The sequence below is a fragment of the Xenopus laevis genome, chromosome 3S (genome assembly GCF_017654675.1).
Source record: "Xenopus laevis strain J_2021 chromosome 3S, Xenopus_laevis_v10.1, whole genome shotgun sequence".
In the NCBI taxonomy this organism is placed as follows: domain Eukaryota; kingdom Metazoa; phylum Chordata; class Amphibia; order Anura; family Pipidae; genus Xenopus; species Xenopus laevis.
In genome coordinates, this window is record NC_054376.1 from 66,473,276 (window position 1) to 66,490,168 (window position 16,893).

Consider the following 16,893-nt stretch of genomic DNA (forward strand, 5'->3'; position numbering starts at 1 on the left):
TCTATACATTCACTTTTAAAAATGACTTTACATTCCCTTTAAAGAAGGATAGGATAAAACTAAGTAAGCTTTATCAGAAAGGTCTATATAAATACACCAGTAAACCCTCAAAGTAATGCTGCTCGGAGTCCTCTCAAAAGAAACACTGCATTTCTTTCCTTCTATTGTGTACTCATGGGCTTCTGTATCAGACTTCTTGCCTTCAGTTTAAACCTCATTGCCCCGGGCAGGAGCATGCTCAGTTTGCTCCTCTTCCCCCCCCCTTCTCTGCTGTAATCTGAGCCCAGAGCTATGAGTGAGCAGGGAGAGACTCAGGTAGGAAGTGATGTCAGACCAAGCTAATACTGCAGCTGCTATCCTAAACAAACAGAAAGCTTCTTGAGCTTTTTACTCAGGTATGGTAAAACATTCTACATAATAAATATAGCATTCTAGCTTGCACTATTGCAGCTAATATATTGGCAATAAAATGCCTCCGTGGCTTTCCTTCTCCTTTAAGTAAATCTGCCAGCAAGTATATTTGGTGTGATATGGTTGGGATGTGGGTAGCAACCCTTAACAGGGGTACACAAAAAAAGATAAGTATAAATATCAAATACTGACTCCTTTCTTAATTCCTTGTCAGAGGCTTACAGAGGAACTTCAAACCATGGAGAACGGATACCACGATAATCCAACTCTGGAGGTCATGGAGACAGCTCCAGAGATGCAGGAGAACAAATGTGGTTTTAATAGAGAGCTTGGGGATAGCTGGATTGTTCCATTGGATAACCTAAGAGAGGACATTGAAGAAGAGGACACCCATTTATAAAGCTTTGGAAAGTCAATAACTGTTTGGGGTATCCAGCAGTGCAATATATATCACACATCTGGCCAAGTGAATGAGAACTGACTGATATAAGCAAGACCATTCCAGTCCCAGTCTCTTCTAATCTGTCCGCCTTACTTTAGATATCACTCAAACCAGCCTTGAGCTTTACATACTGTATAAGCTCTTTTGATACGTCTGGTTTTGTGATGTTAAGGAAGAATCCAAGAAGCGGCTCATTTGCCATATTTGCACTGTATTTAATTCCCAGAAAACACTAAGGGTATTCTTACACCTGGAACAGACTTCTCCTACATGACATTGAGAATCTCACAGTACTTTGTAAGGGAACGGATCAGTATGCATACATGGTGCCACATACAGAACGGAGAGAAACAATGAGTAAAGGGCATATTCTGGGATCTACCCCATAACCAATAAACATATTTAGACATGGGGAGAGAGGTGGAATTTTGTAATATTTGTATAGTTGTTGTTACTCAATGCAACAAAATACCTTTTTTTTTATTATTTACTTTGTTCTACCATGTAACTACTTAATGTGCTTTAGCCAGAACCTGGTATTTTTCTTATCAAATACACATAGGCAGATGTTTGTGTGTATAAAGGCTGTTTTTAATACCGTACTAGAACGTGCCATTATAATCACTGCAGAGCAGTTCTCTCCTGACCTCATGAGAAACATCTTTTTTATTTCCATTTTGTATTATAATAATAAAAAGAGCAAACTATGCCCAGGGCTGGTAACCCACAGCAACCAAATATTTATCTTCAAAATAATGACCAATAAACAAAATGACAAAACAAAAGTTCATTTTCTATGGTCACTCCCATAGAACAGACCAACAGAGCAATTCAAATACCATTGTGTGGTGGATTCATACTACACTGTAAAACAATTGTGTTTTAGCTCCCATGAAGAAAAGGCTACAGATATCTTTGTCTGGCCAGAGAATGTGCTACTGAAGACTTAATGATTACAGGGACTGTTAGTAACAGCTTCTTATGCACTGGAGAGAGTGGCCCTAGAGCCACTGCAATACAATTACATTTAAATATATAGCATTTGACTTTCACTAATTTCCAAACTCTGTCCTATTAATTTAAGCACCATAATAAAAGGGATACAATCCTATGCACAGCTGAAAATAGCATTGATCCAGGACCTGGAGGGCAAGTACTCGCTGCAGGAGTGGGGTTTGTTGGAAGTGGAACGGGATTGTAGGGTAAAACTCAATCAAGTCCCAGGATGCCAAGCATAATACTTTGGAGCAGTCCTAGTGATTACCAAAATTTTCACCAAGTTTTGCAGTGAAAATAATGCCCATATGGGTGAAAAACTGTTTGCACAATTTGTTGTTCGTCAAAAAAAAAAAAATGGTCACCAATAGACTAATGCATTTCAGTGAATTTTTGGAGAAGTGAAACGGGTCAGATTCGCCCATCACTACTAGTAATGCACCACTGGTTGGCAGAATGTGATTCCACGATGTAGCCATTGAAATCCTGGAATAAGACAGCACTCATTTTATGGCCAAGTGTATCCACAGTGTTCACTAAGGGAACAAAGATTTGCTCAAAGCCAAAAGTCTGGCAGGTAAGTGACAAAGGTAGTGAGCTGGACCAGTGGGAGCACTTGCATGTCTATTGCTGCAACAGTTTTCCCTTTAAGTATACACTGTCTGCATTGTACAGAATGCTTCGGGGGGGGGGGGGGCAAGATAGCTGGCAGATAGAAAGAAAATTCAATTACGCTTCATTATTCTATCCCCACAATAACCCAAACTGAGAGATGTGCCATTTTGATTGCTTCTGGTTTATTCCAATAGAAAAGTATTTTTGCACTAACTTGATTTTTCTCTGCCAAAATCTCCTCAGAAGAAATGAGGGTGTTATCTTTAAAGGGAACATCTTGACCTGTGCTGCTTTTGCTTTAGATCCTGATTTTTTTTATGAGTTTTGTGTGGAACGTTTCAAGCATTGCCTTGCTAAATGGCTCCTCTAGGAACAGGGGTCTGTTAAACACTGGGAATTACCAAGAACTGGATTGTAAAGATAGTTTCTTACAAATTTTATTTTAAAAATGTAAACTATTAATAAACCTGTTTTTGCCTACACGGTTTCCTTTCTTTATACAAGTGTTACATTAAATCCTTATTGGAGTTCTGCTATGGCTGTGCTGTGAGTGTTTCTTATAGAAAGTACAAGACAAAGCTGAAGAGCAAAGCACCATTCCTACTGCATCCCCTAAGTCTTTACTTACCCCTCAGTGCATATTCTGTCCAGCGCAGTTCACAGCAGCCATCTTCCAGCTCTTCAGTAATCTTCCGAATGAGAGACGCATTTCAGCAACTTTCGGGGCATGCATAGTTGTCGCGGACTGGAAGATTGCTCCAACTGCACTCTTTCCAAAGAGCCGAACGATAGCTGCTGTCAACTCCGCTGGACAGAATCTGTAACCGAGGGGTAAGTAAAGAGTTATTGGCATTTGCCTGGGGTAGCAGCTAGGCTGGGGGGGGGGGAGAGGTCTATGTAGGCTAGGAGTGAGGGGGGGTACGTTTTTTTTTTTTTAATTTATGGTTGAATTCTCCTTTAGGGTCTGGTATCAGGCTGGTCACTCCATAAAGTTAATCTTGTTGGTCCAGAACCAAGATGTTGCTCATTTACTGGTGGTCTTTGTCTTGTTGCAAGGGCATTTCCTCTTTGGCATAAGGCAACATAACCTCTTCAAGTATTTTAGTGTATTGAAACTGATCCATGATCCCTGGTATGCGATAAATAGGCCCAATAGCTTGGCTTCACATATACATCTTCTAATTGTAACAGAACTCACAGGCAACTTTACACCTTCTTTGATCTTCCTGGAGCTGATCATTGGCTGAGTCTTTGCCATTTTTGGCTATTCATCTGTCCATTCAAATGGTAGTTTCCATTTTCTTCCACATCTTTTAGGTTTTGGTTGCCATTTTAAACCATTTGAGAACATTTTAACTGAACAGCCTATCATTTGCTGCACTTCTTTATATGTTAATTCAACTGTTAATCAAAGTAACAGTTGAATCAACTTCTGAACATTTGCCGCCTTCCTTCCTTAAATAAGAGTTGCAATTCACACCTGTTTTTTCACAGAATGACCTCACTAATTGAACTCCACACTACTATTATTTGGAACAAGCCTCAATTAATGATTCAATTACACAAAATCAGCAGCATGCATGTCATGTCTGTTGGTTTTCTATTACTCTATTACACCTACTAGTAAATTATTTGCCATGTAGAAATATAATTTCTAGCAAAAACAGTGATTTATCAGGTTAATGTCAGACTGCTATTATTCTGAACACAAATGTACATAGGTATTCCAAGGAGCTTCGTGGATTATAACTGAACCAAGTAACTAGGACATGAAGTGAAGAATTAATAGAAAATAATTTAAAAGTCTGCTTACCAGTTGCTAGAATCACTTACCTTTGCAACCAGACAGCATTTTGCAGTATAGTTGGCAAAGTAGAAGGGCACATTAATTCAGGAATTCATATTTAAACACAATAAAATGTGTATTAATCTTTATATTAGCCACATTGAGTAAAAGTGAAAAACACAGGCTAGTATATATAAACTGAGTTTTCCATCAGTGTGATGATATTCAGCATGTTTTGCAAACAGAGGTAGGTTGTCTCTGGTCATTTCATGAAGGTTTGAAGAGGACTGCTGTGCCTCCCATGATATGTTGAAATAAGTTTTACCCTACAGGTTAACTGTTTATCAGTCACTGGGCACCCAACACCCATCTTTCCCACCCTCAGCAGCTGTAAGAGAAACATGAGATACACACAGATACTTACATATTTCCATCAGGGAATGACATGCACTAAAGAACGAGAGGACCACGCTGGACACGTATAAGACAATTTATAAGACAATTTTGAACTTATTGGTACATAATACATCTATTTTTATGCAAAGATTTACAAACTTTTCAAAATGAATGGCGGCCTAAATAGGTGTCCAGAAATGCACATTTCATGTCTATTGTTTGTAATTGCGCAGCAGCACTAATTCTGCAGATGACACTGAATAACCCTGTTTTACCATTATTATCACCTGATAGGATTTATGTCCGTTATAATACTGTTTTAAGAATGGCTAAAAGGAAGTGTTTGAGTATAAAATAATCCATTGCCTAAACATATACATTTCTTTTGAACGGCCATGACATTAAAGGGGTGAGTCACCTTTCATTTTTAATATGTTACGGGATGGCCAAATCTAAGCAACTTTTCAGTTGGTCGGCTTTATATTGTATAGTTTTTGAATATTTTGTTATCTTCTTCTGACTCTTTCCAGCTTTCAAACGGGAGTCACTAACCCCATCTAAAAACAAATGCTCTGTAAGGCTACACATTTATTGTTTGAGTAGTATATACTTATTCAGGCCCTCTCCTTTTCATATTCCATTCTCCTATTCAAATCAATGCAAGGTTGCTAGGTCAATTTGGACCCTGGCAATCAGACTGCTGAAACTGCAAACTGCAGAGCTACTGAATATAAAGCTAAATAACTTAACAAAAACTAAAAACCAATTGCAAATAATCTCGGAGCATCACCCTCTACATCATATTGAAAAGTAAACTCACAGGTGAGCAAACCCTTTAAATTAAGGCTGAGAGCGGTGCTTGCTTTCCACTAGCATCTTAATAGTGGTGGTATAAGGTGACTTTAATTTTTAATTCTCATTCACTTTAATAGGAGACTCCCTGCAAACTTTAAGCCATAAGGGCTGAGGACTAAAGGAGAAGCTCTGCTGTATGAGAGCACAGCGATGATGAAGACTCAAGCTGTGCTACAGACTCTGCTCATGATCCCAACAGTATGGTGGCATGTTAAATATGGTGTGGGGCCACTTATTGCTTCAATGAGCCCTTGCAATTGTCTGAGAGCAATGGCCAGCATTTGCCATTCATCCTAAGCAATGATGTTAGAACAGAATGTAGGATTTATTTTTCATAGCACATCAAACTTTTTTCTACCCATTTTCAATATAAGAATAACAATAAATTAACATTGAGTTTTTCAGCCCAGTTCCCCACAGTGCCCGTAATCTTTGGGTTACATCTCCATTTATTTATTTATTTTACAAGCCATGACTAAAAATTCAGTGTAAGGCTGTGGAAAAAAAATAAAAATGGCAAAAAAGTATTTTTCTTTATACAGAAAATACAGAAGCTGTACAGGAGGAGACCCAGTAGTGTCCATAAGTCTTCTCGTGGACTTATTCCTGTTCAGCACTGATGCAAAGTATTTCTCATGTTATTATAACATACACATATGCCCCCATTACAATGCACCTTGTTGAGCATTAAAAGATAGTGGGGGGGGGGGGGAAAGAAAAAGAGGCAGGGACTGTCTTCGTGAATAATCTCACAGGCCACTCCCAAACATGTATGGATATTTTTAGGGGGAGTGCGGGGTGTATATGTGTATATGTGATTCAGGTACTACTGGGTGCAACCAGGCTACCACTCAAGCATGGCACCAAGTGTTTGCTTTATCACAGTCAATCTCCAGTGCAAAAAAAAAAAAAAAAGCCAAAAACAAAGATTATCAGTCTGGGATTTCTTGTTCTGCTTCAAGTCCATTGTTGTTGTTGTGTTGTTTGTATTTTCATTTACAGAGTAATAAGGTCAACAAGGTTGCCTTTAGGAGGAGTCATGGAGTCTGGGAAGAAGTTGACTAAAATATCAAAGAGCTGAGTTCTCTGAAAGTAAGTGTGGTCAACATCAGAGAAACCTGGCAAGGGTTAAACAAAATAAGAGGATGTTGTCAGTGGTCTCATGGTGCACATCTGTACAGCCCACACTCCAAAAGCTTGCAATCAAATCAACATTAACAAATACTGCAGGACTAGTGCCCTGCTCAATAAAAGGCAGGAAAAAGTGTGGTGATAAGGACCAATCAGACTCAAGAAAAGAAACAAAGTGCTCACTGCCTAAAATGGGCAATCTGTATATTTTGCATGATGACACAAACCTTGTGCTGAGGCATTTGGTGAATACTGTAGGTAATTTGGCTCAAATACAGCAATAAGCCTTTATATATAGTACAGTCATATGAAAAGTTTGGGAACCCCTCTTAATTCTTTGGAGTTTTGTTTATCATTGGCTGAGCTTTCAAAGTTGCAACTTCCTTTTATTTTATAACTGCCTTATGGAAACAGTAGTATTTCAACAATGACATAAAATTTATTGGATTAACAGAAAATATGCAATATGCCTCCTTTTGCAAATGTAACAGCCTCTAGACGCCTCCTATAGCCTTTGATGAGTGTCTGGATTCTGGATGGCGATATTTTTGACCATTCGTCCATACAAAATCTCTCCAGTTCAGTTAAATTTGATGGCTGACAAGCATGCACAGCCTGTTTCAAATCATCCCATAGATTTTCAATGATATTCAAGTCAGGGGACTGTGACGGCCATTCCAGAATATTGTACTTCTCCCTCTGCATAAATGCCTTTGTAGATTTCCAAGTGTGTTTAGGGTCATTGTTTTGTTGTAATATTTAATCCCTGCGTAACTTCAACTTTGTGACTGATGCTTAAACATTATCCTGAAGAATTTGTTGATATTGGGTTGAATTCATTTGACACTCGACTTTAACAGTCCCTGAACTAGCCACGCAGCCCCACAGCATGATGGAACCTCCACCAAATTTGACAGTAGGTAGCAGGTGTTTTTCTTGGAATGCTTCCGCCTTGCAAAATGCTTTTAGTTATGACGAAATAACTAAATTTTTGTCTCATCAGTCTCATGATTGGAGACACCCACCTATGAAGTTCAAGGCTTAATGAGCTAAGCCAACTTATTTGGTGTTGCCAGTAATCAGTATTAAGCAGTTACATGCATTCAAATTAGCAAAATTACAAGGATTCCCAAATTTTTGCACCGCCAGTTTTTCACATTTGATTTAATTTCATACAACTGAATACTGTTTCACAAAGTTTTTGTTCGGAAAATACCCCAGTATTTTTCTTGAAAGTGGAGTCAATTATTATGCCCAAACTTTTTCATATGACCGACATATCCGTAGATCAGTATTGCTATGATCTGCAGGTCACCAATTTATTTACAATTACACAAACTACAAGGAACACATAAGATGCCTATCTATATTTATCCTCAAAGCATGTAGATCCCACCTCTGCACTTAGCTTGGTCACAGGTTGCTGTTGGGAGGTATTTACGAATATGTTAACAAAACAGTGTTATATTTGTTGATTTTCGCTTACCAAGTGGAGTGAAGTCTTTACTTGATTTGAACAGTGCAGAAGGAAGAAGCTGAAACTGTTAAAACAGTAAAAGTGCATATTTAGTTGAATTAAAAAATTAGAGAATTAAAAAAGAATTAACGACAATGTATTATGGAATTAAAAAATTAGAGAATTAAAAAAGAATTAACGACAATGTATTATGGAATTAGACATATGTATACTAGTATGTAAATGTTCAGGGTTTTAAAATATGTCTAAGCCTGAAAAATAAAACTGTAAAGGTATGGGATACGTTATCCGGAAACCTGTTATCCAGAAAGCTCTGAATTACAGGAAGGCCATCTCCCATAGATATCATTATATCGAAATAATCCAAATTTTTAAAAATGGATTTCCTTTTGCTCTGTAATACAGTACCTTGTACTTGATCGAAACTAAGATGGAATTAATCCTTTTGGGAAGCAAAACCAGTCTGTTGGGTTTATTTACTGTTTTCATGATTTTCTAGTAGACAAAGTATGAAGATACAAATTACGGAAAGATCCATTATCCGGGAAAACCCCATGTCCCGAGCATTCTCGATACTTTTAAAACAAAAATGTACTTTTTACCTCTTTCGTTTCTTCAGGGTCTGAGTGATCCACAGTGACAAATAAATCATTTTGCAAATATTTCAGTGCACTAAGGGGCTCTGCCTGGGCACGCTCTTCATACCTGTGAAAAAGCACATCTGTTACATACACATTTACACACCTTTTATTGATATCATTTATAACTTTGCTATTAAAGGAATGCAGGTACCTTCCATTCAGTAGTACCAATGGAATGCAAAATTACTTAAGCCTAAATGAAAATAGTACAGTCATTTATGTGGGCAAACGGTATTTCTAAAGAAAGCACACCCGATAGCAGATGAAGTAACTGCAATTACACATTACCAAGTGAGGTGTAATATTTATTTAATCTGCTCTGAAATGAGCATTCTTTTATATAGAAGTTGTGATATTAAGAGAAAAGACACACGTTAGATAACAGATAAGCTCTGTCCAATCCAATGGTATGTTATCGGTTATCTGCTGTGTAACCTGTGTCTTTTTTCCCAGCTTGGATTGCTGACCCGATGGCTACACAGCAACTTCTTTATATAAACTATAGTAGTTTTCTGAAGAAAACACACAGCTTTTACCAGTACATTCTACGAGTATATTATGTTAATTAGTTAAAAAAAGCTAACTTTTTGGTGTCACTGTTCCTTTAATATACCAATGTATTTTCCTTATTGATTGAAAGTAAAGTACACAACATACACACAGCATTTTATCACAGCCAAAGATCAAACATATAAACCACATCCTCTGGTAAGACTAAACCAAAATAAAAGTTATACTACATAAACCAAAAACAACTTATATATTAATTGGACTTGGCATATACCTGAAGTTGTATAATAATTGTTAAAAACAATCCACAATTTACTAAAGTATTGTTGTTACAAGCAGAATAGCTTCTGCCGTATCCTCCTTCATAGAAGCCCTTACATCTGATTTGGTTATTTTCAGTATTTGTATTTAGAGTTATAAGGAGTCGGAGTCAGTACATTTTTGACGATACTGAATCGATACCCAAAATTACTTCTGCCGCCACAGTAATCTGAGGCTACACTGCTCAAATTGTAACATTATATAATAAACTACAGTTTCTGCTCTGAAAAGTGGTCTTGAGGTCCGCACTCACAGAGCTTGAGAATTTACAGATGTGTGTACACAATATTACACAGTCTGCAAAGTAGTAAAGTAGACTGTTTTTCTCTGACCACAGCATCCTGTTAATTGCACTAGCCTAACTTTCATTAAATGTCATTTCTCCTACATTTTGTTGTATTCTCACATAGCTTAAAACGTAAATATGATTTCTTAGTTATTTCCTCCACAGCACCTCAATGAATTCACATACACACATGGGAAGCTGTTACTTTACAAGGCAAAGGCAATGAGTTAAATTAGACAGGAATTCTATTGGCAACCTTTGTATTGATGAATTGTGTGATCTGAGGAATATCCCATAAGGACGGATAGCTAAATGAAAAAATGCTTACACTAAACTGTAGCTTAAAACTGGTACTTAAAGAAAAAAAGGGATTTTCTTAATATAAGCACTTAAAAATGATTCCCACTCTGCATCACCTAAAGTCATAACTGAAGGCATTTTTCTACTTTTTAATCCCCATGTTTAAACACCACAGTTCTTTGCTACTAAACAGATCTGTTTGCTTCCAATACCTGTGTTTTCGAATTAGGTATTTACTGTGTCTTAGCAAGTATTCCTTAGAAGGTCGGCAAAGTTTTAACGACCAAAAGTCGTCCAGTCTCATCTTTGGAGAACATGACTTCCCTGGGTTTCCTCCAAACAGATAGTGGACCTGTAAAACAATGAACTTTAGCAAAAGTCCCAGTTTAATTAAAACTGTATATTTACAATGATATTTCAAGAGAAAAAGACATGGGTCAGCTACATGGTCTGTATCAATAAAGAAGTGGTTTAAATATAAAAATCAGACTGCTTTTTTGGCTCAGAGAAAAAGTGGTTTCTCGACTGTGGGAAAATGCCCAACCAGGCCAGTGTCTGCTCTTAATATTAATTTACTAACACAGAGGATATATGTAATTTTCTTTATTCTTTATTTTCTTATTTAATTGTTGTTCACCTTCACCTTTTCAGTTGAGTTGGTTCAGATAGCTCACCAGAAATACTTTTTTCTATTTGTGACATTTTTCTAATATTGAAGTATAATGTTTAATTTTCCACCTTGTCATTCTAAAGCAGCTTGGGGGGTGGGGGGGATACAATTAGTTTACACAATTCTTATCTTTGTCCCTGCCTAATAAAATCCCTGCTTTTCATTAAAGGGGAACTCCACACATACATAACTTAAGCTTTTGCAAAAGTAAACAATTTCAAACAACAATGCAATATACATCAATTAAAAAATATGCAGACTTTTCATGATTTTTAATGGTTTGGAACAGTTCCCTAAGCCTAGCCCCCTGCTCTCCTTCTGATCTGTCTGACTACTTTGTTGTGCTGGCTGACTATTACTTTGTAGCCATCTGTCCTTAGCCTGCATCCTCCAAACCCGACAATTCCCTGCACAAGTGATTTCAATAAGGAACAGAACATCACAGTGCAATGCATTGTGGGTTATGTAGTTCCTTCATGCTGTCTGTAAGATGTGGAGAAGTTGTTAAAATTTGTAACATCAGTGTTTAGTCCCTCCTTCCCTGCCAGGATTTCAAATAATGCAGAAAGAGAAGACCTGCTGGATTTCAGCACAGAAAAAGGCATTTATTCATACGTTTTTTGAAGAAAAAGGTAACTGTGATTGATATATTCGGGGGTTTCTGTGTTATGTGCGCCGCTTTATCAAATTTTGGTTTGGAAACCGGAGTTTCCCTTTAAAGACAGCAGTTAGAATTGATACAATAGTTGTTAATATTCCACAGATACTGCGAAATGTAGCGAATTTTAACAGTTCTGAGTCTGTGCCTGGATTACTGAAACACCAGAGATAAGTGTCAATTTTTACTGTAAAATGTAAAAGGATGAAAGAAATTTGAAAAAAAAAATTCTTTATTTCTGGTGAACAATCTACTGTATAACAAAAGAATGGAAAAAAAGTGTTTGGAAACTGAACAAGCCCTTTAAGTGGTTGAAAAAATGAACATTCTTCATATTCCTCTGCTACTGAGGTAGAAAAGTATATAATCCTATTCAATTCCCTTTGCAACTATAAAGCATTACAAATAAGTTTGATGTGCTATTTTGCTTCTACTGTATATTATGCCTGTACACAGATATGAAACAGAGATCATGTTTTTGTGTTCACTTTTTAATTTACGATGCGGCTACCACAATATGGTTGTAAAACATTTTATCAATTTATATTTCTTATGTCAGATTGTACCCCAATACATATAGAATAAATGGAACAGTTAAAGTGTGCTTTTACAATAACTATTATGAGCTACTGGCATGCAATTAGCTAGTTGTTTTTTTTTTTTTTTTTTAATAAAGCATTACAAATAAGTTTGATGTGCTATTTTGCTTCTATATTATGCCTGTACACAGATATGGAGATCAGTATTTGGCAAACTTTACTTTGCTATAATTGTTCACTACCTTTACGTATCTGGCCAAAGCTTCGTTTTTTAGATAACACAGGAGATAAAGTTGGGTACCTTGTGCATTTCATCATAAACCAACTGATGTGCAAATCTGGGACATGGTTCCTCTTCCTGGATGTTTTTATTTGGGTTTTCCTTAGATGTCTGGTCATTCTTGTAGACACATGACCTATCAAAGAAATGATTGCTTGTATTAGAAAACAAGAAATTGTAAGTTTGTGTTAGTATTTACAGTGTGCTTCAGTACTATTCTAAACACCCAAACGCAACAGTTTTTATATTGTGCATTTTATCTTTTTTGGTGCAAATTCTTGTGTGTTGAAAATGTTGATTTTTGTGAGGAAAAAAATATTTTTTCCTTTGAACATATTTTACACCCTGAAGGTTTCTACCTATATAGTGTTTTTCAAAGATATTGAATTTTCAAAATCAGTTTTGCTTTTAGTCATATATAAACTATTTCTCGATCCACTTGTTTGGAAATATCGTCAGAAAAGTCAAACGTGCTCATTTAACAGCTAGCAGATTTTAGCACCGGCTCCCCCAGCTTTGAATTTAAAAGCTGTGCATAGCAGTTAGCAGCCTCCATGTTTGGCCACTTTACTTCTTGTCCCTGGAGCCAGGCCCGGACTGGCAATCTGTGAGCAGCATGCCAGAGGGGCTGCTGTAAGATGCCATAGACAGACACTGTGAAGTGGGCTGGTAAGGGACTGGTTGGGCCTCTGTATACTTGAAATGCCAGGGCCTATTTTGACTCCCAGTCCAGACCTGCCTGGAGCATGTGCTCTGGAAGCAAAGAACACATAGAACTTCCAATGCACATGCTCTGTTTGGTGATCAGCAACAGAGGAAGGAAATTATATGACCAGACCTGGACACCAGCAATGCTGCACAGCTCTGTTTTTTCAGTTCAGGTATGGGGGAGCAGGACCCTTCTGGGATGTTTTTCTGGTGTGATTGGAGAGAGGAGCCCTATGATACTTCTTTACGTTAAGTACATATGTATTGACCTCCATGTACCATCAGCTACATTAAGCTCCATGTGCAGCTTTAACAGACTTATGAATTATGGGCTATTAAAAGAAAATTTAAAATCGGTGTAAAATTATATAGCTATGTATAAAGAACATCCCCTTGTGATGTAAATTCCTAAGTAAAGTCACTGAGTTCACTACTTATAAAAGAGCTTATGCAGAGTCATGGAAAAAATAATGTGAAAATCACACTCTTCTGTTAAAGTGTATGGGAAAAATTAGTTGTAAGTCTAATACGATTTAGGAACCAACATAGTTAAAACAATTGGATAAAAATTTAATAATTTTATATAATTTTACCAACTACATCAATTTCTACACAACTTGCTTGGATTTCTACTTTTTGTTTTTACACTTGGCTTTGCAGGTGTTTGACAGTATTTCTACTCTGACCGTTTTTACTCTGGAATGTACTGCAAACAAATATATTTCTGTGCTGCTGTATAAATAAGGGACTAGGTCATCTTTTAGATTCATTGCAAGTTAATTTCCAAAGTGTGTTCTCAAGGGCATCATAACTGTACAGCACAGGGAAACAAATATGCACAGACAACTTTATCCTATATCACATGACAGAAGCCAGTGGTATGTTGGGAGTTAAAGTTCTAGAATACACAATTCTACGATAGCTGTCAGCATATGTTCCTAAGAATTGTGTCATACCTTTTTGCTACTTAGCAATAAAACTGATCTGAGACTGCCACAGACTGATAAAATATTATACAGAACTCTATTGCCCTGTTTATGTAATGATAACTGTAAAAAAGCCTTAAAATAAAAATTTTAAGAAGTCAATAAGGATGATTTTTGCATGCATGCAGTTGACTACACAAATAATAAGCATTTGTTTAAGAAATTGCTGTATGGGGAACAGCACAGTTGCTGTTTAGCACATGTTAATCAACCTAAGTGGGGTTATTTTTTCTATTAATGTCTAGCACAATGGGGGAGGGGGGACAAGTTGACCTTACCAGCTATTTCGAACAATGTCATAAATCCAGAAAGAGTTCCTAACATTTTCTTCCCTTTTTTCTTTATCTTTACTGAGTCCCGACAAAACGTGGATTTCATTTAGCTCAGGATCAATGGTGGCCCTCTGCGTGAAGCCAGTCATAGGCACTGTGGAAAATGAAACATTACAGAAACTCATAAGAAGTGCACCCAGAAGTGTTAAGAAGTAACAGTAACAGGTTTAGACTATGCAGTGTTCATTACTGACTGTGTGCAAAGAGATGGTGAGAACTACCAAGGACAGCAGGAATAAAAGAAGAATGATTTAAGTGTAGGCAGCAGTGATAACACAAATAATTACTGTGATCCTGCCCAATCAGTTATATTTTGGGCCCACCCATTGGGGAAAAAGCCACACAAATGCAAATATTGCATCTTACATTTTCTCTCTCACACACAGTTGCAACGTTATGCTGTACATACATGCAGAGAGGGGTACATCTCCATCTGCTTATCAAAGTTAAATACAATTAAAATCTCAATCTTAAATTAAAAAGACTTACCCATGCCAGAATCTTTTTTGGTGCCATCTGATATAATTTCCACATGGTCACGGTCCACATCATAGCTGAAGAAGTCATTCAAATATGTCTTTGATCGTTGCCCACCAAACACATACAAATAGCGATTTCTCTAGAAAAATGAGCATGTGATACTAAAATAAATTTTTGTATAAAATATACAGACGAAAATATTACATTACCTAAAGCACTTGTAAAATCATAATGCAGTGGGATGGAACGGAAATTTGAAAGAAAAAAAAAAACAAGTTACATTTTTATTTTGTCTTTAATAACTGTTCAAACATTTTATTCCATTGGGCTTCAAATGATATCCTCTTTATAAAAAGTGCTGATGATATCAAGTTTATAGGTTCCAGACTGGGCTACTGGTTGCAGGCAACAAGAAGCAAAGATCTAGCTGAATTTCCACCAGTTTTATAACATGTTTGTAAAGTCTGCCAGCCTTTTTCAAGGACACTTCCCAGCAAACGAAAGTGATTGTTGCTACTACATAATTTTAAGTGGTGGTTGGAAGTGAAAACAAACCTTTATTCAGAAACACTTGGTGATTGCTTATAAGATATACAAAATACTCTTGAAAATTATATAGTGAATAAAGTACCCCCTCTTGTAAAATATAAGGATATTATAAGTTACCGAGGAGTTTCATGACCCTATAAAAACACGAGGCCGAAGGCCGAGTGTTTTTATACAGGTCATGGAACTCCGAGGTAACTTATAATATCCTCATATTTTACAACTGGGGGTACTTTATTTATTATAATACACAAATTTTAGTGAGTCATGTGACAGAAATTACATCACTACTCACCGTTTATAACTGATGACATCACTACTCACCGTTTATAAGGATATAATTTACAAGATATTCATGGCTTTTGTGTATTATATATAACTATATAGACAACTCAATTATGCTCTGCTGCATGCTAGCATAGCATATCCAAATATTCCAAAATAATTAACAGCTGTCAAAATAAATTCAAGATTAAAAGCTCCACCAGAGAAACCAGCAATTATTTATAATAGAAATTTTCACTTACTGCTGTAAACACCTTAGATTTTTTTTTTTTTAAAAAAAGATGACTGAAAAGCAATTCTTACAGAGTGAAAAAGCATGCAGTGTCCTATCCGTGACTGGATGTCCTCAGGGCCAGCATTGCATGAATCCTCTCTGAGCAGTTTCCATGTCTGTGTGTGACAATCAAAACCAAAGAGACCACTAAATTGGGGTTCATTGGCCCTGCTATCATCCACACTGCCATTGCAAGTCAAGATACGGCCTCCAAACGTATAGATCATATGCTTTTCAGAGTCCATGCACATCTGCAAAAAGGGGAAAAAGATTGTTATTAATTAAAAGGCTCACAATAATATATTATCATACTTTGCACAACTTTTTGAAAGCCAGACTAATGTCGTCTTCAGTTGCAGTAATGTGGTTACCCATAAATTTACATTCTACAGTATCATCAAGAAAATTTGTATTCGTGCCAGAATACAATGTGTTATGTTTAGCACAGTAGTGTGAGCGATAAAGTAACACAGATATTAGACCCATCATCCAAAAGCCTTGAGACCTGAGGCTTCCTGGATGAGGGGGTTTCCCAGAATTCTAAGCAATATATGAAAGTCTATTTTGCACAGTGCTGCAGTTTAGTAAAAGTTTAAGGGCTATGTGTCATATGGCATTTCTCTGCTACCACTCAGATATCAACCTGTCTTTCATTTGTAAAATGAAGGGTGTTTGCTATGTGTGTACAGAGTGACAGGCAGATTTGTTGTGTTTATTGTTATGTCACAGATGCAAAGGCATGGCGCAGATTGCAGTGGTGTTTTCTCTACAATGTATGGCATTGCCCTTACAGACTAAATTCCCTTCTGCTCTGCTTCATTCTCTTTTTTGCAACAAGACTTGTGGTCCTATAGTTCAGAACTGGTATTTCAAGAATAAAGTCTAGTAATGCAAAGGAAAGAACTCCACAGAAACTTGTATGTATAAATACAATGCTAAAATACTATTAATAACAAACATTTAAAAGT

At 36.8% G+C, this 16,893-nt stretch overlaps 2 protein-coding genes across 4 annotated transcripts in view; one reads left to right on the forward strand and one right to left on the reverse strand.

Annotated features, from left to right (window-relative positions):
- The window catches only part of LOC108713039 (podocalyxin), a 43,846-nt gene extending 40,902 nt beyond the window's left edge, over positions 1-2,944 (forward strand). For both annotated transcript variants that reach the window (XM_018255699.2, XM_041588450.1), the window contains exon 8: positions 626-2,944. In XM_018255699.2, coding sequence (XP_018111188.1) covers positions 626-811 — 186 coding nt within the window. In that variant the 3' untranslated portion in view covers positions 812-2,944. The remainder of the gene's footprint in view (positions 1-625) is intronic.
- Positions 2,945-4,726: 1,782 nt separating this feature from the next.
- mkln1.S (muskelin 1 S homeolog) overlaps positions 4,727-16,893 on the reverse strand; it is a 28,136-nt gene continuing 15,969 nt past the window's right edge. For both annotated transcript variants that reach the window (XM_018255700.2, XM_041588451.1), the window contains 8 exons: positions 15,955-16,176; positions 14,830-14,959; positions 14,287-14,434; positions 12,336-12,450; positions 10,380-10,519; positions 8,712-8,814; positions 8,119-8,173; positions 4,727-6,619 (listed from right to left, as the gene is read on the reverse strand). In XM_018255700.2, coding sequence (XP_018111189.1) covers positions 6,498-6,619; positions 8,119-8,173; positions 8,712-8,814; positions 10,380-10,519; positions 12,336-12,450; positions 14,287-14,434; positions 14,830-14,959; positions 15,955-16,176 — 1,035 coding nt within the window. In that variant the 3' untranslated portion in view covers positions 4,727-6,497. The remainder of the gene's footprint in view (positions 6,620-8,118; positions 8,174-8,711; positions 8,815-10,379; positions 10,520-12,335; positions 12,451-14,286; positions 14,435-14,829; positions 14,960-15,954; positions 16,177-16,893) is intronic.